We start from the raw sequence: 25,686 nt of genomic DNA, 5'->3' as shown, positions 1-25,686 counted from the left end.
AGCGCTCCACGGAAGCTGAGGCAGAAATGAGGATGCAAGGTTGATCCGTAGCATGTGCAAGGCGGGCCCCAACAGGAAACCCTCAAGGAAAGAAGAAGTAGTGAAGGGTTTAGTACTGTGCTCCCTCCAAGAGTTTGGCTACGACTCTGTGGCCAGGGCTTTGGGAGCGGGGGCAAAAAGGGAGAGGGGCAGTTTTTTCACGGCCTGTTTATTTGGCTGAAGGAGTGGGAAAAGGATGAACTGCGTTCTAGACACGTGGAGTTCTTTGACGTTTTCAAGGGAGGGCAAAGGAGCACCAGCCGCCCGGCTCAGGACCCCGGAAAGATTCAGACATTTCCCTCGGCGGCTCGGCGGCTCGGCGGGTCGCTGACCCAGGCCGGGTTCTCCGCCCGCAGGAGCGGCGCAGAGGCGGGCGCGGCTGGGGCGCGGCGGGGGCGCGGGGGAGGGCGGCGGGGGGCACGGGGGGGACGGGGGGCGGGGGGCGGCGGAGGGCACGGGGGGCGGAGGAGGGCGGCGGGGGCACGGGGGGGACGGGGGGCGGGGGGCGGCGGGGGGCACGGGGGGGACGGGGGGCGGGGGGCGGCGGAGGGCACGGGGGGCGGAGGAGGGCGGCGGGGGGCACGGGGGGGACGGGGGGCGGGGGGCGGCGGAGGGCACGGGGGGCGGAGGAGGGCGGCGGGGGCACGGGGGGGACGGGGGGCGGGGGGCGGCGGGGGGCACGGGGGGGACGGGGGGCGGGGGGCGGCGGAGGGCACGGGGGGCGGAGGAGGGCGGCGGGGGCACGGGGGGGACGGGGGGCGGAGGAGGGCGGCGGGGGGCACGGGGGGGACGGGGGGCGGGGGGCGGCGGAGGGCACGGGGGGCGGAGGAGGGCGGCGGGGGGCACGGGGGGGACGGGGGGCGGGGGGCGGCGGGGGGCACGGGGGGGACGGGGGGCGGGGGGCGGCGGAGGGCACGGGGGGACGGGGGGCGGGGGGCGGCGGAGGGCACGGGGGGCGGAGGAGGGCGGGGGGGACGGAGGAGGGCGGCGGGGGGCACGGGGGGCGGAGGAGGGCGGCGGGGGGCACGGGGGGGCGGAGGAGGGCGGGGGGGGCGGAGGAGGGCGGCGGGGGGCACGGGGGGCGGAGGAGGGCGGCGGGGGCACGGGGGGCGGCGGAGGGCACGGGGGGCGGCGGGGCCCGGCACCAGGCGGCAGTCGCGCTCCTGCGCCCGCCTCCGCACGGGGGGCACCGCGGATAACCGCGTCCTTGGCGCAAGTGTGACCCGGGGCCGGGGCCGGTCCCGGGAGAGCTCAGCCCCTGCGGAAGCAGTGAAGGGGCGTCCGAGGGCTTGGCGACGGTCCCCTGGGGATGGCGGGGCGGGGGACACAAGCGACTTCGAGTCACTGAACGCCAGCCAAGGCGCACCCTTCCGGAGGAGCCCCGAGCGGGCACGACGGGGTGTCGGACCCTGCCCCGGAGCCGAGTCCCGCCCTGCTCCCCGCGGAGGTTCGCGTGCCTGAGGTCAGAGTCGCTTCCTGACGGCTCACGGGGACCTGAAGCGCCAGGTCGGCCGGGCACGGGCCCGCCTCGTCCCGCGGGCTGCGTTCCTGGTCTCCGGGCCAGTGAGCCGCCTCCCCTCGGTGCGCCCGCCCGGCCGCCGAGCCCCGAGGCCCCGCCACCCCGGCGCGGCCCCGCCCGCGGAGAGCCCGGGAAGGCCTGCACTCACCGAACTGCAGCACCAGGCAGACCGCGCAGAGCGCCCCCGCCGCCGCGCCCCGGGCTCTCCCTGCGGCCATGGCGCGGCCCGCAGGCCTCTCGGCAGGACTGAGCCCCGACGCTTGGCTCCCGGGTGGCGGGGGCCTCAAGCTCGGGCCCCGCCCCGGACCCCGCCCCGCCCCGCCCCCCCGGCCTCGCGCCCGGCCTCGCGCCCGGCCCCGGCCTCGGGCCCCGCCCCGGGTCTTGGCCCCCGCCCCAACCCGGCCTCGGCTCCCGCCCCGGGCCCCCTGCCCCGCCCCCGCCCCACCCGGCCTCGGCTCCCGCCCCAACCCCCGCCCCGGGCCCGGCCCCCTGCGCCGACCCGGCCCCGCCCCCGCCCCGCCCCACCTGGCCTCGGCTCCCGCCCCGCCCCCGCCCGGGGCTAGGCCCCCTGCCCCGGCCCCGCCCCCGCCCCCGCCCCGGCCCCCGCCCCACACGGTCTCGGCTCCGGTCCCGGTCCCCCGCCCCGGGCCCGGCCCGCTGCCCCGACCCGGCCCCGCCCCCGCCCCGCCCCCGCCCCGCCCCACCCGGCCTCGGCTCCCGCCCCGCCCCCCGCCCCGGCCTCGGGCCCCGCCCCCGGGTCTGAGCTGGTCCCCCGGCCCCCGGCCCCCGGCCCCGCCCCACCCGGCCTCCGCTCCCGCCCCGCCCCCCGCCCCGCCCCCCGCCCCGGCCTCGGGCCCCGCCCCCGGGTCTGAGCTGGTCCCCCGGCCCCCGGCCCCGCCCCACCCGGCCTCCGCTCCCGCCCCGCCCCCCGCCCCGCCCCCCGCCCCGGCCTCGGGCCCCGCCCCGGTCTGAGCTGGTCCAGCGGCGGCCCCGCGGCGCCCCCGCGCCTGCTTCCTCTCCCCACAATGCGGTCGCGCGCCCACTCGCTCCTCCTCCAAAGTGGCTTACGTTTTTATTTATTTATTTTTGAAATTTTGGATTTTATTTATTTGACACAGAGAGAGCGCACAGGCAGGGGGAGCAGGAGAGGGAGAGCAGGCTCCACGCCAAGCAGGGAGCCCGACGCGGGGCTCGACCCCAGAACCCCAGGATCACGACCTGCCGAAGGCAGACGCTTACCCGCGCCCCGTGGCTTATCCCCGTTCCTTGCGCTCCTCCGGCACTTTCCCTGGACGTTTGGGACGTGACGGAGGCCCCGGTAGCCGGGGATGCCGCGCTCACCGCCCCCGCGAAGCTGCCCCCAGGTGCCGGGGGAACTCTCCAGGCACCGAGGGGCTGCCGAGGCTTCCTGCAGCGCTTGGAGCCCGGGCCGCAGCCGCCGGCCCCCGCCCCGCCCCCCGGAGTCGGCTGCTCCTGTCAGTCACCGACCTGCGGGAGTAGAGCGAAAGCAAACCGGGCACCGGGGCAACTGCTACAACGTGCCTGATTACCTGGTGCAGCCGGTCCCGCCGGTGTCACTCCGGTCCAGGCCACATTTTCCTTAGGCTGCCCCCCGACCCCCCCAACACTACCTTCCCCAGAGCTGGGGGTCCTAGCCTTGGGTTTCTCCCTTCTCAATTTCCTCTTTGTTTTCCTCTTCCTCCAACTCAGGGCTTTCCCTTACGCTGAGAAGTCGGGTCTAGTCGCTCCGCACCGTTGGGCCTCCCCCCAAAACCCCCCACCTCGGCTGCAACAGGCACCATCCTAGTGCTTAATCTTCTTTAAAAAAAAAAAAAAAAGATTTTATTTACTTATTAGAGAAAGAGCATGAGCCGCGGAAGGGGCAGAGAGAGAAGTAGACTCCCCGCCGAGCAGGGAGCCAGAATGTGGGGCTACGGACCAGGACTCGGGGATCTTGACCTGGGCCCACCTCAGACGTTTAACCCACCGAACCACCCAGGCGCCCCCTAGCCTAGTGGTGGTTAGAATTCTTGATTGGCTTGTCTGTCAAATTTGTCAAAGAACACCCAGAACCAGCTCCCCACATGCCTTCCTGTCTGTCCCCTTTCAGAGAGAAGCACATGACTTGCTCCTGCCCAGCTGTGGGAGCTAAGGGAACTCTGAAGCTCTTCCAGTGAACAGGATATCCTGCTGTCCTAACAAACACCAACCTGTCAGTTGTGAAACAGAGGGGAAATTGCCATATTGTTGCTGTCATCTCCAACATCCTCAAGCCAGGATCCCCAAACTACTCAAGACATCTGAACTACACTGTAAGGATTCATTAGTTCTTAAGTCAGCCAAAAAAATCTTAAGTTATCTAGGGGCGCCTAGAGCACCCAACTCTTGATCTCACCTCAGGTCTTGATGCAGCATTGTTGAGTTCAAGCCCTGTGTTGGGCTCCATGCTGGGTGTGGAGCCTACCAAAACAATAAATAAATAACCTTAAATCTTAAAGGTATCTCTATCAGTGAAATTTGGGGGACAAACGTCATGTACCATGCATGAAGTATCCTACCTTGAAACATCCCTACCATCTGTAGATACTGGAACATGAGGCAGGTGCAGTGTATAGCACAAAATGGGAGAAAATCAAGTTTCTGCTCTGCCATGGGCTAGTAGGAACTCAGGCCAACTGAGAAAGTCAGGATAGGGTCAAACTTTTAGACACTAGAGTGCCCCTGAATATTTTTAAACTGAGAAGTGATGTAACAGCAAACATGCTGAGCACTTACTAAGCCAGGCCTTGTATTAAGTGCATTACCCCCAATTAATTTAATCTTCTTGCTGTCCCTAAATTCACAAATGAGAAAACAGAGACTCAGAGAAGATACATGACTTGCCCAAGGACACGTAGTAAGGAGCAAAACTGGGAGTCCAACTAAAGCTACATCCAAAGCACGACTCTCACCCCGTCATACAGAACAGGATGCAACTTTCAGATAGGCAACCATGCTGTCGTTTGGACCAGCCAGCAGGAGCGGTCAACCATCTCCAGAGCAGGGCTGGGGAAAATTTTGCCCAGTCACATGGGGCTGAGAAGTATGCCTCAGGTCATGGTCTCCAGCCTTCGAGTAAAGAATGATTCATTAGGTCTTCTTTGGTTGGATGCTCTGCTGACCAAGACTAGCAGAACAGTGCCAGCTTTTTCATTAAGAGAAATGCTGTGCATCAAGCATTTTTAAAAAAATATTTTTTAAAGTAATCTCCACACTCAACATGGGGCTGAAACCCAGAACCCCAGGATTAAGAGTGACACATGCTACCGACTGAGCCAGCCAGCTGTCCCTTCTACAAGCATTTTTAAGAGAGCTTATATGCCTAGCAGACTTCATGAATCAAAAGTGGTTTGAAAAGGTAGACCCAAGTTGGGCAATGGGCCAAAGAGGCTCTATTCATATATTGAGGACTTGCCCCCAAAAGGAGAGGGGATGTGTTTTTCATCCTCTGGCCTGTATTGAGAGCTCCAGTCTTATCTGCTTGTCACTGTAGATAATCATGAACCAGAGCTTTAGAAAGGAGGGCTCATCCAGCCTGCTCATGTGGCATAGGGTTCCTTTCTGGTATTCTGGCTCTAGTTCTTGCCAACCTTGGAACTACACCCCAGGAAACTTAAAAATCCCAGAATGAACTGAGCAAAACACGGATCCTAAACCTGCATACATGGAAACCGCCCCCTGCCTCTTGTGAAAATGTACCTTCACTTCGCTTATATAAACACTAGGGCAGATTTACACCAAAGGCATAGATGAGGAATCTTCTTCCGCAACGCTCCATTTCCCTTTTTACAATGTTTCCCTGGCAGAAAGAGAGAATTTGGGAGAAAAATTAGGCAAAAGTCATATGCAAGACTTAACATGGTACCATTCTGGATAGCCAGCCAAAAGATAAACAATCACATTTCGACTCCTGGCCAAGCCAGCAGCTGCAAGAAGTTGATAAGGATGCAGCAGAGCACAGGAAAGCACGAGTTAAAGCCTTTGAAAGGTTTGATTTCTTAAAAAAAAAAAAAAGAAAGAAAGAAAGAAAAAGAAAAGCACCTCCCTCTGCTTTTTACCCGCTGCAATTTTTTGCATATTCTGTGCAATGTAAAGAATTACAGATTGGTTCTCCATAATAACGAATCACTGCCAGGGTTTCAATCATTCTATCCTTCTCTCTTTGCAGAAGCAGAACTCCTCCCAAACATCCCAGCCTTCGAGTGGTACAGAAAACGTGGACTGGTGTGCAGTGCAGGAAGGCACAGCTCCTGCTCCGTCCCGGGTCCTGGGGAATGCTTGCTGCCAATTCCAGGGTCAGGACAACTCTCTGTCCTTGGGGAAGGATGGTGTGGTCTTTGTTGTGGAGGCCCTCTGTGGCCAAGAAGGTTGTTCCCCGTTCCTGCTCTGTGTCTCCATCAGCCTCCTGCCCCTTCCTATTACACCTGCCTATCCTTTTTTTTTTTTTTTTTTAAAGATTTTATTTATTCATGAGACACAGTGAGAGAAGCAGAGACACAGGCAGAGGGAAAAGCACGCTCCCTGTGGGGAGCCCAATGCAGGACTAGGATCTCAGGATCCTATGATCCGGTCCTCAGCCAGACGCTCGACCGCTGAGCCACCCAGGCATCCCTGTCCTGCCCTGCTCCGCTAAAAAGGAAAGCTGGTTCACAAGCTCTGCATTTTGAACCTGCCTGTCGGGACTCCATGTGTGTGGGGTGTGCTCAGATCTGGAGGCAGCATGGCCTTGACAAGGCAGTTGTGTACATTTATTATGACTCATTTTCAGCAGATGGCAGTAAAGTGTCTTGAGAAAGACTTTTTTTTCCTCAACATTTGTACAAAGGCACTCTTTAGGCTGGGGGCAGGGCAGGGTAATAAAGGCTGCAATCCTGGACCCTTGTGAGCCTCACAGGCCAATGCCAGAGGCAGAACTCCAAGCCCCCACCCCCACCCCCCCGCCGCCCCAGGGGGCACAGTTTCACAGAGGAGAAAGGCCAGTTAAGGAAGGGAAGAGAAAGAAATGCAGTGGGCTCCAGTAACTGTAAACAGCCATATTTTCAACATAATTTACTACAGGTCTCTGAAGTGTATATAAAACATTTTAGTGCAACATTTTACAAATAGTTTTCCTTTTAAAAAAACAAACAAAAACAGATCAACAGCTCTCTACATCATGCATGGGTAGTTTTCTTACCCTGTTTTTTTTTTTTTTTTTCAACAATAAACGCAGAGAAACCATTGTTTGAAAAGAATATGAAAACCTGCTATAGAGACACCCTGATGAGCGAGGGTGTGGTCATATCCATGTCCTGGAATGGGCCTAGCACAGTGTAGTTTTTTCATTAATGCAACATTGTAGCTTGCAGATAGGTCAAGAGAACAGCTGGTGTTCTTCCTCTCCTGGTCCATGGCCTAGAGTTCAGGGAGGCCATGCGCAATGAGATCTCCCAGCAGCTGGAGGGCACCATTACCACTCATCTGACACCAATTTCCATTGAAATGGCCCAGAAGGTCCTGTGATTTTCACACAAAGCTGAAAAGATCACCCTTTGATGGATACGCATCCCTCAGCCCCAGAGAAAATACATAGGGAAGAAAAAAAAACCCAATTATTAAAAATACTGGTTTTGGTTTCTTCCTGTCCAATCTCCTGCAACTGCTTCGCCTATCTAATTCCATGCATTTACCTACTTTTCTATAGCTGAGAGCCAATGCAGAGTCAATTCAAGTTGTTACACCTCCAGTTGCAGCCACCCCTCTGGAATCTTTCCTTTCATGCAGAGCAAAGTAAGCCATCTTCCCTTGTTGACTCAGGCTATACATTGGGGGCCAATTTCCCACAGAACGTCCACATGTCGTAAATGAAGAAATAGGGCAAAGGACTGCCTTTTTCCCTCACTGCTGAGCCAGTGGACTCTGTACCTCCAGAGCGTTGATGCAGCATACGTAATAAATGGGAATGAGCATATCAGGCAACGGGGGGGATGAAGGTGGTGGTGCCTACAACACAGTCTCACTGGAGACTACTGGTATAGCGGGAGGAAAAGGAGGCAGGTCTACAAAAGCCTGTGGGTCACCTGGCTCTCCCTCAGCTGTGGCACAGCATACCCCCAAATGGATCAGCACCTGCATAGCTTCCCATGGGGTCCGTTCAGTCTCAGGAGAGACAATAAGCTCTCTGGTTAGACTTAGCTCCAGAATCCCTGGTGGCTTTTTTTGAAACTGGGAATTCCCTTGGGATTTAAGATGCAAGTTCAAGAGGAAAGGAGGTGGTGGGCTCTCAGCCAGGCAAAATATAGGAGCGCCTGGGTGTAAACACTTCTCCCATGGAGCGAGCACAAGGAAACACCTGTAACCCACACAACCACTGTGCCCCGGGGGAGCCAAGCATGTTGCCCCATAGTGTAAAGCAGTAGGGTGACGCTGGCCTTGTTGGGCTTAATGAGCGGGCATTCGTTGGGCTTAATGAGCGGGCATTCGAATGAAAAGCCACCATAACAATGAACAACCAAATCACCTAAAACCATAAACAAGATATAAGAAGGCAAAGGGCAAAAGCCCACACAGGCATGGGATGATTTTGCACTGAGACTTGGTCATTGGAATGGGTTACAACCGGGCTGTGTCTGGACCTCTCCTGGGCAGATAATTCTCATAGCAGTAAGACACAGGGGGAGGGAAATGGTGAGTTAGAAAGAAAGTGTTACCTTTGAGGAAAATCTGAAACCAGTTATTCCTCGTCTGGTCTCCAAGGTCAGGCTCTGGGAACCAACTTGTCCCACCACAGACCCTTGCAGGAACTTAGGTGGCAGCCCACCCCATGCCCATACGGTATATGGGGTAGCTGCTTTGGCCTTGGTGGTTCAGCTCAGCACTGTCCCCTTTGCAGGCTCACTGGCCACTTTCCCTTAAAAGTTTGGCAAAGCACCTTAAAATAGAAGCCCACCCACTCACAGATCAAGCTCCTACAGAATGGATCAAGCCAACAACTAGCCTTTTTCCCCTTCCTTCACAAATCATTGGATTTGATCAGTATGAAAGTGAGTAGCTGCTAAAAGCAGCCCTCTGCCCACTTTAGCTGGCAAACGGTGAGCTGTTTGGAGCTTTTGACTTATTCTCCAACAAAGTTGTTGTTGTTGTTGTTGTTTTGGCAAGCTTGGGATGAAGCTATTCTTTTTCCTCCCTGACCAGCTAGTCGGGCACCATCTACTCCTAATGGGATTATGCAGGATTTCTCCTGTACATACACAATTCTTTGAAGCAAAATTCAACACTTTCATCTTGATTACAAAGTGGCTCCAACAACTCCAGCTGAAGGAAAAGATACAAATTGGGCCCGTACTACGCATCATTTTCAAGTCTCGTTAAGAAAGTAAAAAACAAAACAAAAACAAAACAAAACAAAAAAAGGTTTGGGTGGGTTCTGATCCACAGGCAGTGTTTTCAAGTGTGCAAAAACAGTAAGTCTTGGAAGAGACTCCTTTGCTCCAGAAAGTTCATCCTTCCTTTTGCCATCGGTGGTGTATCAAGAGAAGTTCATCCGTACCGTTACGGATCCAAAAAGGGTAAAACCAAAGGGATCTAAAAAGAGTCCATTACAAAGAATAAGAATCCCTGTAACATCTACCAGAGAATACTATATAAATTGGGAGAGTAGATGTGGCATTTGGAGCTACTTGCTACATTACCAGAAACAAAAACAAGAAGCCTAACTCTGCAGGGTAAGGACAACTGCTCCAAGACGGCCAAGCAACCAAGACTGCCACCTAGAGGCAGTCTGTCTCTGTGACCCATCAGGGACTTTGAACCCTTTTCAAGTCTTGACAGTTTTCAGCAGCAGGGAAGGCGCTCCAGAGTTTGGGGGCCGTGTCTGCTGTGCGATCACAGAGCAAAAGGCAGGGAGAGTCTCAGCTCCTCCATGGCTGAGGTCCACTGGGGTCCCCTTAGTCTATGGCTCCTGGGTGGATACTGAGCACAGGAGGCTCCAGGCAAGTGGGAGAGTAGTTGAGGTGTGGTTCCTTGATCCATAACAGGGGTACCCCATTCTTCCCATCCGAGTTCTTGCTTGAGTTCCGGCTCTTGAAGCGCACCAGCAGGATGGTGATGACGAGGATGCCGAAGATGGGGAAAGGGTAGAAGAAGACGAAGTAGAAAAGCGCGTCATTGGAGCAGATGATGGACTGCAGGGTAGAACCTGAAACAGAGGCATGACAGTGAGGGCTTTGTTCCCAGAAGACCTCACCCAGCCCACCCTGTCTTTCCCCTGATGCTGCCCAAGGGAGGGAAGAGCACCCTCCCCGATCATAGCCTCATTCTCACAGCAGTGCCTCTTCCAGTTCATAGCTGGAGACTCATGTAAAGGAAGGCCTCCATTTCCCACTGGGAGCTAGTACTGCTGCTTGGAGAGCCATGTAATAAAATGTAGTTTGTTGACTGTGGGCCCAATTGCATCTAGATGGGGAAGCTGACTCCGCTTGGGTCTGTGACTCCTGCCTGGTGACATCTGACATGTCCTTTTGCACTTGCTTCTGCTCCAAATGTCCTTCTTTGGGATGTCACATATACTCTCCCTCCCAGCTTCTGAGAGCAGTTTTACCGGAAGTGATGCTTTCTTGCTTAATGTTATCAGTTGAAATGCCATCACGGGCTATTTACAAATGTCCACAGTGTGTCTGTGGTTGCATAGAATTCAGTGATACTTATTCCTAGATATGCAAGAGAATGAAACCCACCCCCTGCCCACTCCCCATACCCAGTCGAGGTCTGCTCTGGTGTAGACCTTAGCAGGGGCCCATTTTCTCTGGAAAAATAAGGAAAAATAAGGCTGCTGGGTGACCTCTGTGTTCTACAAAGCTTATTAATAAATAAGGATATCCACGGTGGGCAGATAAAATGTGGTCTGAACACCCTTGCTTGTACTTTTGGGTTATTCAGTAGGTTGTTGGGGGGGGGGGTCTGAGTAGGATATAGGCTTTTCTCTACTTTCCTTTCTACTGCATAGCTGTTGCTCACTATTCTTAAGAAAATTCAACATTCACTTATTAGATTTCCAAAATATATAAAATTGCTGATAGTCACTCACTTTTGACTTACAAAGCCTCAATTTCATATGGTTCCATCTACTAAATAGGAGGTAGTCAAAGAAAAGAAAAAGCTGACAAAACTAAAAGACTCAAATCAAAATTACCTGGTAAAATGTTTTGGCTGAAACAGAAAATAAGTTACAATTTCTAGCAGATTTTGTTATTTCTGCATTTAAGCCGATTCTACTATTACAAATGCCATCTTCAGTTTGCTCGATCCCACACTTTGACAGAAGGGCAACTAAAAGAGTGCCTTGTTAGAACAAATTATTCAGGTCAGCGATTATTTCTTCCAGTCTCTGGCCACAGAGTCCCTTGATCTGATGAGAAGTCTGAGCTTGGGACCTCTCTGGAGCAGCAGCTGGTGGGGAGCAGTGCCCTGCAGCATCACTGGTCTTCCCAGACAACCATGCAAAATCCACCTAAACCTCTAAGTCGCCCTCCAAAATGCACATATGAGCTCGGAATATGGGAGGAAACAGAGCAGTGATGTGCTCGGGCTCCTTTTTTTTGTTTCCTTCTTAGGAGTCTAAAATACGCTAACTGGCTAAAGGGCAACTAGGTGGGATATCCTAGAGAGTGACACAGTAACACCTACCAATATACTTGGGTAATGAGATCTCACTAGTATAGAATCTGGTGGAACCTCAAATTGATTATGAAGATCAGATGGTATGTTATCACTTTAAATCCTATCCTCAAGTGTCAACGTATGAATTGGTACATCAAAGCCGAAATGCCCAGGACAGGTGGGGAAAATGCTTCTTAACCCATACTCCATGTCTGATCTTATTCTTCCAGACTATTGGAACCAACAGTTGGAACCAACAGGGACATCCTTCCCCTGTAACTTGGGAAAACTCACTTGTGTCCAGGACTCGGATGCCGATGGGGGCCGACTCCTCTTCCGTCAGCCGGTACCACTCCTTCTGAGGGCTGGGCAGCCACTCCTCCACACGGCAGGAGTAGTTGCCTGTATCCCGGGGGCTCGCCTGCAGCACTGTGAGCCGGTAGAGCAAGGGGGAGAGCCTCTGAAAGCGAAGCCTGCCCTCCCAGGGGCTGCCTTCTGGGCCAAAGACTGCATCCGGGCCCACGCTCAGCAGGGCCATCCGCTCCGTTGGGTCCTCCTCTTCTTCCTCATCCCCTTCCTCCTCCTGCTCTCCCAGGCCCAGGCCGTCCCTTTCTCCTCCAGCTCTAGTCCTCAGAGAGTACCAGGCCACAGCAAAGCGGGAGTCCTGACTTGACCGAGAAACAATGCTACAGTCCAGCTGGAAAGCTGCTTTCTCGGACACTGTGGCATTGGGGACCACTGTGTCCACCTGCAGGGCAGCATCTGGGGGAGACGGGCAAAAAAGAGGAAGAAGAGGTGTTTTTCATTCCTTTGCTCCAAATAACCTGAATGTCCATCTCCCAACACATGATAGTCACATAGTAATATATGACACATGCACAGTGAGAGGAGTAAGGGGGTGGGTGCTGTGTGCAGGGAGGTGTGGAAGAGGAGTTGAGAAAGAACACTGTGTACCCTACAAGTCACTGTATGCAGAAAAAAAATGTATTTTATTCGGACCCATGTATCTGTTTATATGTGCATCAAATTTCTGCGGAAAGCTGGTGCCATGGTTGCTTATGGGAATCTGGGGAGGAAGGGCCATTTATTTTCACTGTAACCTCTTGCAGTGGCTGACATCTATCTGGAACTTCAGAATGTGACCTTAATTGGAAATAGGGCCTTTGCAGATGTAATGGACTCCTAATGGATTTAGGGTGGGTCCCAACCCAATGCCTGGTGTCCTGATAAGAACACAATGGGATGCACAGAGAGAAGGACGAGTGGATACAGAGGCAGAGACTGAAGCAATGCAGCCACAAGCCAAGGGGATGCTTGGGGCCATGAGAAGCTGGAGGAGGTAAGGAAGGATTTTTCCCTAGAAGCTTTGGGGGAGCCTGGCACTGCTGACAGCTTGCTTCTAGACTTCTAGCCTCCAGAACCATTAGAGAATAAATTGTTGTTTTAAGCTACCAAGTTTGTGCTAATTTGTGATGGCAGCCCCAGGAAACTAATTCACTCCTCAGCAGCTTTTGAGCTTAAACTGTGTGTATGTGGACTGTTACCTATGCCACAGTGAATCTGAGGAGGTAAGTATTCTCCAAGGACTGAAGCCCAAGAACAGAAAACAATCCTGAAAGGGCCCCTCGCCTTGAGCACAGAACCCCCAGAAAGAGGACACAGACAGCATTCTCCCAACTGAAATGGGAGACACAAAACAGCCAGTGAGAGGTACCCAAGCAGGTGAGTCACAGTCACAGACATCACCAGGGAGCCATAATCTGTTCCTTTGTTTTGCTGCTGCCTTTCTTTTTCTTTTTCTTTTCTTTTCTTTCTTTCTTTCTTTCTTTCTTTTTTTTTTTTTTTTTTTTTTTTGGCTCACTGAGGTAGGTACTAGAAAAATAATTCATTCCCTACCTCCTAAATGGCCTGTTTGGTTCTGTTTATGAAATGCTCATGAAAGATGCCAACACAACAGCAACAAAAGTAGTGATACCAAATCAGATTCTGCTTGGACGGAGACCAAACAGGAGCATCTCCCAAGTATTGTCCGGGTTTTCAATGAATTGGCTTAATGTTGTTCACAGGTGCACATAAAGCTGGAGGTCCCCCCACCTTTGTGGGGGCTTTGCCAAGGCCCCTCCACACTCCCCCATGGCCCATCTAGAATCTCAGTGTGCACTGCTGGTACAGGAAGGCTCAGGTTCTGGCTACAAGTGGCAGGAATGGCGCCTGGGCCAGGTTGCCATGGCAGAGAACATGCTGGAGGGCAAGGTGGCAGGCCACAGGATATCCTAGAGATTTATTTATTTTCATAGGCAACTCACACTCCTTGACTCATTGGCTTATCCTTCCAGAGAGCATGGCTGACTGTAACCTCAGAGCCATCAGAGAGAAATACTGCCAATCAAGGGGCAGTCTAGGGCACCTCGGCCCTGCAGAGTCTGTCACACTAGTGTCCTAAAGCTCCCAGCAGCTGGCCAACAAGACGCAATGCACTCAAAATGGCAAGATGATCAGAGACCACAAGACATTTAGTTCCTCAGAGGGGCCTCTTCCCCATCAACTCTCTCTTTGTTTTCTTCTCATCTGAATGCTTACAATCTAAAGACTTGTTTATTTGAGAGAGAGTGAGAGTGAGAGCATGAGCAGAAGGGGCAGAGGGAGAGAGAATCTCCAGCAGATGTGGCACGGAGCGCCGAGCCCGACCTGGGGCTTGATCTAGCAACCCTGAGATCATGACCTGGGCTGAAACCAAAGGTCAGCGCTTAACTGACTGCATCACCTGGGTGCCCCTGATGCTTATAATTTAAGCATTTAAATTTAAATTTCCTGGCCCCTTCCAGTGCCTTGTCTGCAGTAATGACTCAATACGAGGTTTTTTTTAATGAAACTAATGTCCACCGGCCCACGCCCCCCCTCCTTCCCTTTAACATATCTAATTTGGTTGCCCATGTCTGTCCTCTTCTAGAATTGACCAAACCATGTCCCTATGCAGACTTTAGCACTATTTCCTGTTTCAAGGATAAGCCATAAAAAGAGGTTTGCCTCTGCCTCTCCCCTGTACGTTACGCTGGAATGCAGCTGGCACTCCATACGTATCTGTCGGCCCCTGAGCCCCGGGGTTGGGATGTGCAAATGGGTGGGTGTTGGGGGAGGAGGGTGTTCAGCTGCCACCTCTCTACAATTTTGCCTCAGGGGGAAGACATGCAGCAGTTTCTAGCCCCAGTAAAAAGAAAAAAAACAAAAGCTCATGGGAAATGAGTAACTCAATGCAGAGGTGATTTCCCGTCCAGCTTAGGCAAGACTCAGAGCAGTGAGATAATGCCCCTTTCCTGTAACAAAGGGTGTATTCACTCCTGAAGCGTGTTCCATGACGCATGGGGTCAGCACAGCTGGGTCCCGCCAACAAAAGAGAGCCACTCTAGTGAGATGTGGAAATGTGACAAATGCTTCCAACAGACCACACATAGGAACACTGGGATGTGCAGAAAGCAAACAAGACAAAGCGTTCCCACCAACACAGGCCACAGGTTCATTTCTGCTCCCTGTCCTCTGGGGGACTGCTGACTTTTTGCTATGACTGGGATGAATGAGGCTGTGATGCTGCAGAGGACCAGGAGCCTGGCATCCCTCTGCTTTCATCTTGTGTTGAAATGCATGTCCATAATTACACTGAGTGATTATGTGCATATACATACATTAGAAACAGCAACAAGGACAAGAGAGGCCACACAGAACAGTCATTGGTACCACTAATGTTATTAGAAAGTGAAAGACTGAATCTCATCTTTTTCTATTTAGGGCGTGCTACTTCTATTTAAAGCATGCAAATCGATTCTTTTCCACTGAAAATACATATGCTTAATTTTTTGAAACCACATGGCCACTGTATCAAGACTTTTGCATATCCACCACCCTCTGAATCAGAATGCACTGTTTAAAAAGCAAATATTCTCTGTTCTGAAAGAATTGATTGAAAAATGCTATTCTGGTTAAGAAACAGAATCACTCTAGGCCAAAGCCAGATGTGCAATTTTCCATTTACTAGGGGGGAAAAAAGTTGAGGCAATTCTGAGTGCAGATGCAAAATATAAGTGCTCGTATATTTAACTGCAAACACTGTATGAACACAATTTTGTGCAGCGCACAACACATGACACTTGCAGGGGGAAATACCCGAAGCAGTAGGGGCCTTGGGGACCTGAACGCTCACCTGGCCGCATGACGGTAACAGCCATCTGCCCAGCTGTGTCCTCTGCCCGCTTGTACCACACGCCGCTGGGGCTGGGCAGCCACTCCTCCACCCGGCAGCTGTAGGTGCCACTGTCCTGCACCGCCACGTTCTGGATGAAGAGCCGGTACACGCCTGACGAAGGACTCTCCAAGTGCAGCCGCCCCTTCAGATTGTTCTTGGCCGCCTGTTCTCCATAGTGGAAGGTGGCCTCGCGGCTCAGGAGGGCCACGGTCTCCCTCTCCGGGTGGTTGGGCTTCCACACAAACCACTCCACCACAAGCTGGGAGGCTGTGCTGGTGCGGTTTAGCACCACGCACTCCAGCTGCACCTGCTGTGTCTCCAGGACCGACAGATTCCCCTGTGCCTGGCTGAGCTTCAGGCGGCTGTCTAGAAAGGCAAGGAAAGACATACGAGCTGCAAGGAGCGACAGGTGACGGGTGTGCACGCACAGTGTGTGCCTTCCCCACACCAAAGGGCAGAGGCACACACTCGGTTAGCAGAAACATTTCCCAGGTGTGGTGCCTGGCACGTTCAGAGCCCCTTGATCACGCATCGGAGTGCATGGACTACAAGCAGCTCACGGTAACAGCTGTCCCCCAATTTATAGCTCATCAGTTCAGGTGCATAGGAGAGGACAAGCATGAGATATAAATGACTCCACATCTAAATGATAGCAGCTGGAACACCTGGGTGGCTCAGCCAGTTGAGCGCCTGCCTTCGGCCCAGGGTGTGATCCTAGAGTCCTGGGATCAAGTCCCACATTGGGCTCCCTGCATGGAGCCTGCTTCTCCCTCTGCCTCTCCCTCTGTCTCTGCCTCTCTCTCTCTCTCTCTCTCATGAATAAATAAATAAATAAATAGGATCTTTAAAAAAATATAAAAATAAAAAAAATAAATGGCAGCAGCCCATGAGCATATGGCTAGGAGGGCCCATGAGCATATGGCTAGGAGGGGCCAGGCATGATGAGACCCGCCCCCGCCCCCTCTCACAAATCTTGAAAATTGACAGTGTGATGGCTAGAATATGCTGGACCATCCACCACGAAAGACCTGCAGAAGCGACAGTTAAGTGTGTTCCTGAGCTGCCCTTACAAACTGCAGTTCTTACTTTGTCGGGTTCCCTCTCAAGTTGGGAACAGGACTGATCTGATCTCAGTAAAGAAAAGCCTGATACTGATGGAGCCGGTGACTTGAAAACTCAGCCAGTCAGATTCTCCTCCTGAGAAAAAGTGTCACTAATGATGGCACACTCTGATGACACATCTGTAATTTCATAAAAGGTCCTGATGAGTGTATCTGGACCACGGGGATCAAAACCCTACAAAACAGTAAAAGTACAGAAGCACATGGGCAAGGATACCTCCGGAGTGACACCTGAGGAGGGGGAGGGCCATGCATGATCACTTTTTTACACCCCAAAACTGTCAGAATATTTTACCATGCAATGCAGTAAATTCTGTAATTAAAAGGTCTAAAAGAAATAAAATAACAGAAAATAAGGGGTGCCTGGGTGGCTCAGTCAGTAAAGCCACCCCACTCTAACTAGGGTGCTATTTTAGTGAGCTAGGAACACCTCTCTGAGGAAGAATGAGATAAATGAATATCTATGGTCAACATGTTCCAGGCTCAGAGAACCTGCTGGTACAGGCCAGTCAGTAAAGCCACCCACTCTTGGTTTTGGCTCAGGTCATGATCTCAGGGTCATGAGATCGAGCCCCACGTCGGGGACCCCCGCTCAGTGCAGAGTCTTGCTTATGATTCTCTCTCCCTCTGCCCCTCCTCTCATTCCCTCTGTCTCTTTCAAATAAATAAAATCTTTTAAAAATTAACAGAAAAAGTATTTTAAATAACCAGTCACTCAAAACACACATATACATATACATGTGTGTACATGTGTCTGTGTACGAAGATATTAACTCTAGTTGTCTCTGGGTTGAAAGATTATTTTCTTCCTTTTTCATGTGTTTTCCAAAAGCTCTATAAGCATATGCTTTCTCATCAGGAAAAGGAGAGGAGTGGTATGTAGAGAAAAAGAACTAGAAGCAGGAGAAGAAGAAAAACAACAAAGAAATGAAAAAAATCTCCACTGAGAAGGAGGGCTGTGTTGTTTTAATCAGTGTCCTGTGAGTTTGCTGTTTATAGCGTTAGCATTCCCACAGAGATCTTACTACATGTGTTTTGACAAATACTCGTGCAGCCCTGTGCGTTGGCCCAGTTAGCTCACTGTGAGTCTGTAGTCTCAGATGGGGAAGTTCCCTCGATAAATTTAGGATCCACCGAGAATCTTTTAGTTTCTGTGCAAACAAGCAAAAGCAAAGGATGAATGGTGCCCAAGGGGGGAACTCGAGGTAGGCAGGGGATCCTGTGCTTCTAGCAGAGAAAGTGACCAAAACCGAAAACAGACAGGAAGAAACAGAAACCTAAAAGAACATCTGTGAGCCAAATGACAAGTGCCCGTGTTCAAAAGCCCCGAGGACTGGCCTGAGGTCTCTGGAAAAACCAAGAGGGAACAGACAGACCAGAGCTTCCCTCACAGTGTGCGCCAGCAGAAAGGGGTCACAAAGGTGTCATCGCAAGGCACTAAGAGTCCTGCACTGGGGCAGTCTTAGCAACACAGCACCCCGAGGGAAAAGAGGGGACCAGCCCCACTGCAATCAGCATGGGCCAGGCCACATCCAGGCCTCTGCACCTGGTACCACATGCTGTCTGAACCAGTATTTACTGAGGCCTCCTGGGAGACATGCTGTGCAAACACAAAGGTGAAAAATATATACACACACATTTACTTCTATACATAATATCTGATAATAAATGCATTTCCATAAATACAAATAAGCAGTTTGTAGTTACTTACATATGCAGAGGTAAATAAACAGAATGCCAGGTGGGGATGTATGCTACACAGGGGACAGGGAAGAGGGTACAGGGTAACTAGGGTGCTATTTTAGTTAAAATGAGCTAGGAACACCTCTCTGAGGAAGAATGAGATAAATGAATATCTATGGTCAACATGTTCCAGGCTCAGAGAACAGTAAGTACAAAGGTCCTGGGGTGTTCGAGGAGAGCAGCCATTCATTCCTCATTCAGTCAGTATTTATTCAGGGTACCATATCAGTGGCTGAAAATACAAAGACACAGCCCTGTCCTCAAAGTACTTAAAGTAGAGTGGAAATGAAATGCAAACACAGAATTGTTACACTTGGTGTTTTATAAGGAAAAAGGAGCCTCTGGTGATGTGGGAGAAAGCAGGGAAGGCTTCCTGGAGGTGGTGCTGAGTGAGATCTTGGGGATGGAGAGAAGTTGGGGAGAAGCAGAAGGAGTGAGGCATTCCAGGCAGAGAGGACAACATAAATGAAGGCATGGAGATGAGACATGAGGTGGCAACATAGCACCCGGGCCCATCAGGAGGGACAGGCAGCCTGGTTGTTTATACTGCAGGCTAAGCAGGAATGAGGGATGGAGAGGGAGCTTAAGGCCACATTGTGGGGGGAGTTCATAGAACTAGAGCTCTTTAACAAGAAAGGGGAGAGTGACATGGAAAAGATATGACCTGGGGCACCTGGGTGGCTCAGTGGCTGAGCGTCTGCCTTCAGCTCAGGGCGTGATCCCGGGGTCCAGGGATCGAGTCCCACATTGGGCTCCCTGCAAGGAGCCTGCTTCTCCCTCTGCCTGTGTCTCTGCCTCTTTCTGCATGTCTCTCATGAATAAATAAAATCTTAAAAAATATGTATATATATGACCCAAACTTCTCCTGGGTTGTTCCAAGAGCAAATGTAGAATCTGGAGGGGAATTACATGGAGGGGGTTTTTCAACAAGTAGGACTGCCCTGTGGTGGATGGAACAGAATGGGGTCCTATGGAGGTAGGAAGTGCTCCCTCCCCCCGAAACATTCCAGCAGAAGTCAGGGGCCATCCCTGGTCCGTCTGGCAGCAGAATGAGGGCTGCACCCACAGGCTCTGAGTGGGCGGGTGGTGGTGGGGAAGGGTCCACTTTGGAAACAGGAAAGGCTCCTCCCTGGGCTGAAATGGGTGATACGGAAGAAAGGGGAAGCAGAGGAGGGAGACCAGAAAGCACCTTTCAGACGAGAACCCTGGGTATGGAGCTGGCACCAGCCCGAGATGTGGGGTACCACCTGCAAACCCAGAAGATCCAGGTGCTGCCGGGGACCCTGCCGCGCCACCTCCCGCTCAGCACGGCCGCCCCTTGGGCTTCTGCCTGGTGAGAAAGATGCTGCCCCTAACAGCAGAGTCGAGGGTGCTTTCCTGAGGTTGTCCTTGGCACCAGAATGCACCGCAGCCAAAGCCAGCCAAAGCCGTGCTAGGACGCCGGCCTGTGCGCCTGCCACCATCCCCAGCTCCGGCCCGGCAGAGCCCGCCACCCCCACGCGGTCTCTCTGCACTGAGCCCGCTGGCCCAGGGCGGCTCCACCCTGTGTCCTTACCTGGCTGCTTCACAGTGACTTCTGTGCGCCCTGAAACCTCCTCGGCCAGCTTGTACCACGCATAGTTGGGGCTCAGCAGCCACTCCTCCACGTGGCAGTAGTAGCTGCCGCTGTCACTGACCTCGGCTCTCTGCACGGTGAGGCTGAACAGGCCCCCGGACACATGCCTCTCGAACTGGAGCCTGGGCCGCAGGCCCTCGTCCTCCGCGTAGGTGCCAAACTCGAAGGCGGAGCTGTGGGTGGTCTTCAGGATGAGCTTGCCGTCAGCGTCCGAGGGCTTATGCACGTACCAAAGCACCGCAAAGTGGGAGTTCGGGCTGGTCTGGGACTTTACGGAGCAGTTCAGCTGGATGGGCCTGTTCTCCACCAGGGTGAGGGTCCTCTTGGATTTGCTCACCTGCAGCTTTGTCACTACAGAGGAAAGGGGGCCACTTCAGCAGAATGGCCGCCACCTGCCCCCTTGGGCATATGCCAGTCCCCGACCTCCCCTGCAGCCTCCAGCCTCCAGCTCCAGGAGGACAGGCCTCCTCCGAAGCGGGGATCGATGTGAGGGAGGTGGTGTAGAGCCGGCCTCACCCCAACCTCCCTCCACCTGCCTCGCCCCTCACTCAGTCTCCCGCCTGCTCCCCTCATGTCACGTGGCCTCCAGGGGACTTTGCTAGAAAACTCAGATCTTCCCAATCATTTCCCTGCTTAGAAACTTTAATGGTTCCCAACTGCTTATGGCTTATGGAGAAAAAAAAATTCCTTTCACACTACAAAGTCCCTCCAGGGTCTGGCTCTCACCCAGATGTCCTGGTTTATCTCCAGGACTCACCCCACAAGCCCCCCACCCCGACTCCAGCATCTCTGCACCTCCTCCCTGAGCTCTGGTCGCTGTTTAGCTGACTTCTCTGCCTGGCTTCCTCCACCATCTCCCCTCTGGCCCTTCTGTGCACTCGTCCCTCCACCCTTGTCCTTCCTTCCCATCCTACTGGGCCAGAAGTCCCCTCTCAGCACTGGCATCAGCCCTCTCTACCTATCTTCCATATCTTGCAACTGTTTTTCCTTAGTCTCTCCTCCACCCTAGTCTGTGAGCACTCTGAGGGTAGAAGTCAACCTTTGCTCTTGTACTCCACAAACATTTCAAGTGTGGCCCCACCGATGCTAAGTGCTAGGGACATCCTGAATAACAACACCGTCTTGCCTAGTGGAGGTTCTCATTGTTGCACCCCCGGAGCCTGGCACAGTGCCTGAGCTGCAGAAAGTGCTTGATCAGTGTCTGCTGTGATACATGGGGGAGAGTATGCCAGAGAAATCTGGTAGCCCCTAGTTAGAGGATTGCTGGGGTGATCTTCCTGGGGGCAGAGAGTGGGAGGAGGCTGAGAAGAAAGTGGCGAGCAACAGGACAGAACAGAGCTAACTCCAGGGTCCTTCCCCTGGCCGCCCTGCTCCAAAATCAGAAGGGAGGGCAGACTGCACAGTGCCACCCTACCTGCTAATTAATGACAACGCTCACCTTTAAGCAGGCAAGAAGCCAAGGTCTAAGGAAATATATTTTATGAAGGTAACCTGGGATCAAACCCACTTCATCCTTTATTATACTTGGCACTGCTTCTCCCTCCCCACCCATCTCCCCTTACTGAAAAAGTTTAAAGAAAGGAAAAAGACACAGCTCTGAGTTCCTCCTAGGGAGCTGTGTGAAAGCAGCTTTGCACACTCCAACTCTATGAATGAATAACTCATTAGTGAATCAGGGGACACTCTTCACCAAAGGACTGCCGACTTCACATTCTCACAGGCCTTCTCAAACCATCAAGAACACAATACGAGGGGTGCCTAGGTGGCTGTTGGTAGAGCATCTGACTCTTGGTTTCGGCTCAGGTCATGATCTCTGGGGCATGAGATCAAACCCAGCGTAGAGCCCTGGCCTTGGAGTCTGCCTTAAGATTCTCTCTCTTTCTCTCCCTCTGCCCCTCCCTCAGCCCTTCACCCTCTCTAAAAAGAAGAGGAAAAAAAGAAAAAAAAAAAGTAACACACCAATATGAGAGCATGAGAGCAATCCTCTGTCCCATGCCCCACCCTTCTTTTCATCTGTTGTTGTGAACAAGCCCAGTCTCCTGTCTTCTCCCTTCTTCAAAAACACAAAGTCCTCCAGGGCACACTGGGAATCCAGGGCAGGGTTTACCAGTAAGCTTCCAAGCTCTGCAAACTAGATGCATATTAGCTTGCCAGTCGACTTTTCAGATCGGATTCCTACAATACTTGAAAACAACCAGCTCCCTTTTCATTCCTTTCCAACCCAATTCACCGCATGCAAATGATATCTATATCAGCACAAATGATACCACCTGAATTATCTGGTTCTTGTCCAAAAAACTGGGTTGTTCAGTGTAGAGTAGAAAGAGCTTTAAAATGTATTATTAATTGGGGCCAGATTATTTTTGCAACTGTTACTAAGGAAACCTCAATTGCTATAGTAACTGCATATGTTAAACTGAAATCCTATGACTAAGCCTCAATTCAGTCACATGGTCTGAGTACAAGAATCCAAAGAAGAGAGATGTTTCAAAGCATTTCCATTTTTCTTTCCTTCCCATGTCAAAATATTGTGAAGTATTGAAAAGCTTAAAAGAGAGGCATTTTTGAAATTTGGTGCACGCCTGACAGGTGGGCAAGGGGTCAGCTCCTATTCTACATCTCAAGGGCAGGAAGGGCCTTCCCTTGAAGTGCAGGGGAGCCAGCAGCACCCCCCCCCCCCAACCGTGCCTAATTAGGAAGATCTCGAGTCCTGTCCTGATACTGCCCTGGGCGGTGGGCAGCCTGACTGCACCATCCTCGTCTGCAGAGGAAGGGGGGGCCCAGCCCACTTAAGGACCGTAGAAATTTTCATCTGCCTGATGACAAAACCTTAAAGGAGTGTTGTGTAGGCTAAATGCAATGGTCTATGGAGAGAGTTTAGCACAGAACCCAGGAGAACATAAACGTCCAATATGTATTCACTATTTCCATTTCTTTTGGGGTCTCTGGGTTTGGCCCACGTTCATAGCTCCACATGAGATCCAGAACTGGCAAACCAAGTGGCAAACATGCTACTAAGAGTGTGGCCCCGGGACAAGCAGCAGCATCATGGGTGTCACCTGAGAACTTGCTAGAAATGTAGACTCCCAGACCCACCCCTCTCAACCCGCTGACTCAGAATCTGCCTCTAACAGGATCCCTGGGTAACTCAGGTACCCCTTAAAGCCTGAGAATCCCTGGGGCCCTATGAGTGAAGTAAGATTTAGGGAGGGCAATGGCACACAGGTGAAAGGAATGCTGTCAGGGGACAGAGGCTTGGTTAATCCCCAACGGTGAGTCAGCAGGAGGAAGGGGCAGGAAGAAAGGCTGTGGAGAGAGGCCCCCCTCCTGCCAGCACAGGTTTTGGCTCCACCTGTGCTGCCCCCTGCCTCGGGATAGGGTGGGAGCATCTCAGGCTCCCAGGCCTGTGTCCTGTTTGAGAGGAGGGCTCTTTCCTTCTGCATCTGAAGCGTTCCATTCCTAGGCCTCTCGTGGAGTGGAATTGTGTGTCCTGCATTCTGGGAGAGGCTGCTGTGTTACAACAAGGACAGGGTGGTGGACAGTGAGAGGCATCTAGAGGAATTCAGCAGCAGGGAGGAGCCGTGGCTTCACTGGCCACCTATCCATCCAGGGGACTCTGCTTTGTGGGTGTGCCTCTCATACAGAACTCCTTTCTTCCACCAGTGAAGTTCTTTAACACCCTGCTAGAGCTCTTCCAGGCTGCCTCACATTTTGATTTTTAATTTTGTTAGAAGATTGTATTTATGTATTCATGAGAGACACACAGAGAGGCAGAGGGAGAAGCAGGCTCCATGTGGGGAGCCTGATGTGGTACTCGGTCCCAAGACCCCTGGGATCACACCCTGAGCCAAAGGCAGATGCTCAACCACTGAGCTAACCAGGTGTCCCGAGGTTAATTTTTTGAAGGCCTTTTCTTTCCTACTAAATTATAAGCACCTGATGGGCAGGGACTGAGACTCAACCATTCGCCAAATTAATAAGTGGATGAATTGAAGAAATAGGTGATTGGTCTTTTCTTGGAGGTATGGGAATATATAAAGGAAAGGTATTTAATCCTGATTGTGACAGGAGGCACGGCACGCTTGAAAAAGCATGTGACATCTGAGCTCAGCCCTGAGAACCAAGTGGGTAGGTGTTGCCCAGGCACGGGAGTGAGAGAAAGGGCATTCAAGAAAGAAAGGACAGGTGAGCAAAGGTGGCACATTCAGAGAAAACCAAGTGGTCAGGGTGGCAGTTAGAGTCAGAGGTCAGCCTCCACCGCTGGACTGCCCAGAGCGTGGACCAGACCCTGCCTACTCAAGGCTCTCAGGGGGCCTGTCTGTGGCCCTCAGGCATCAGCATCGCCCAGGCACTTGCTGAGACCACTACATCCCAAAGAGACCTGCAGTTTGATGAGCCCCCAGCTAAGTCTAAGGGGTACTAAGCTTGAGAAGCCACAGGTGCGGTGGTGAGGTGGCTGTGGGCCATGGGAGACAGCATTTTCTGTGCGGGGGCTGAGCAAAGGCCAGAGGAAGCAGGTGAGGAGATTTGGGGCAGTGAGTGAAAGTGAGAGAGAGAGAGAGAGAGAGAGAGAGAGACTGTTCTTTCTTAAAGACATGTGACAGTGATCAGAAAAGTGAGGCATGGAGGGGGCCAGTGGTGGGGCAGCAGGCATCTATCAAATTGAGGGAAGCAAGTCTGCCAGGAAGGGAAAGCTACGGGGGAAGAATGAATGAAGGAGGGTGCATGTGAGTACGTGCGTCCCAACCCCTCTCAGAGAAGGAGAAAGCAAAGGTACCTGTCAGCCAAGCAGTTACTACACAGTACAGTTCCTGCATCCTAAGAGCCCCCCTCTTCTCTCTCCCACTGGTTATGCCGTCTGAGCCCCTAGAATCCCTGCCCAACCTTACACTCAGCCTGCACTGGAGCTTCCCGGCCGCAGGCCCCTGCAGGGAGAGCGTCCTAAGCCCACCAACAGGAGCTTGTTGCTCCCAGCTTAGGGCCCGCGGTGGCTCCCCAGGACAACAATTTTCAACAGGGCAGTGATGCCCCAAAAGACATCAGGGAAATCTGTGGGCAGGTCTTTCCTTGTCACATTGATTGGGTGAAGGGTGAGGGGCAGGGGCAAATGTTTAATGGACTAAAGCCAGCGTTTGATGCCAACCAGTGTCTGGGACAGCTCCATGCAACACACCTCTGCTTCATGTCTTGCATGACTTTCAAATGACATTCATACGGGTGAAAACGCTGTCCCTGAGCCTGGAACCAACTTTCGTTTTACCATCACCACTATATATATATATATATATATTTTTTTTTTCATGGTTTTAACATATGCTAGGTAAATGAAGGAAGGGAGGTTTTCCTTTATATTGTTCAGCATTGCTGCAAGAGTAACTCAGGATTTCGGAAACCCCGTCAGGGCAGCAGCACTGCTGGGGCTGACAGGCCTGACAGTCGGTTGGTCGGTCAGTTTTTCTAGGGACAGAAAAGCAGTGCACCTGCCCAGGGTAGCTGCCCCTGACCATGGATATGTTACAATACATCATTTTATTACAAACCACTTTTTTTTTTTAAATCATCCTTTATTCCATAATTAGTGCACTGTAACAATTTTTAAAGATTATGTCAGCAGGAATGTTATACTGTCTAGGAATTTCATTTTAATAGCAATAAAGGGACTCTTCTAAATTGTTATAAAAGGATTATACGATCCGAGCATGATTAGAACTCCTGATTGCTTAGAATGTTCTTATTT

At 52.4% G+C, this 25,686-nt stretch overlaps 2 protein-coding genes across 5 annotated transcripts in view; both read right to left on the bottom strand.

Annotated features, from left to right (window-relative positions):
- Positions 1–1,854, bottom strand: part of CD58 (CD58 molecule) — a 41,947-nt gene extending 40,093 nt beyond the window's left edge. The window contains exon 1 of the mRNA XM_025994633.2: positions 1,707–1,854. Coding sequence (XP_025850418.1) covers positions 1,707–1,776 — 70 coding nt within the window. The 5' untranslated portion in view covers positions 1,777–1,854. The remainder of the gene's footprint in view (positions 1–1,706) is intronic.
- A 4,777-nt stretch (positions 1,855–6,631) lies between these two features.
- The window catches only part of IGSF3 (immunoglobulin superfamily member 3), a 91,764-nt gene continuing 72,709 nt past the window's right edge, over positions 6,632–25,686 (bottom strand). For all 4 annotated transcript variants that reach the window (XM_072766791.1, XM_072766792.1, XM_025994634.2 and 1 more), the window contains 4 exons: positions 19,890–20,300; positions 15,429–15,836; positions 11,528–11,995; positions 6,632–9,773 (listed from right to left, as the gene is read on the bottom strand). In XM_072766791.1, the coding sequence (XP_072622892.1) occupies positions 9,523–9,773; positions 11,528–11,995; positions 15,429–15,836; positions 19,890–20,300 (1,538 nt within the window). In that variant the 3' untranslated portion in view covers positions 6,632–9,522. The remainder of the gene's footprint in view (positions 9,774–11,527; positions 11,996–15,428; positions 15,837–19,889; positions 20,301–25,686) is intronic.

Source organism: Vulpes vulpes, chromosome 8 (genome assembly GCF_048418805.1).
Source record: "Vulpes vulpes isolate BD-2025 chromosome 8, VulVul3, whole genome shotgun sequence".
NCBI classification, from domain to species: Eukaryota; Metazoa; Chordata; class Mammalia; order Carnivora; family Canidae; genus Vulpes; species Vulpes vulpes.
This window is presented reverse-complemented; position numbering and strand designations above follow the sequence as displayed.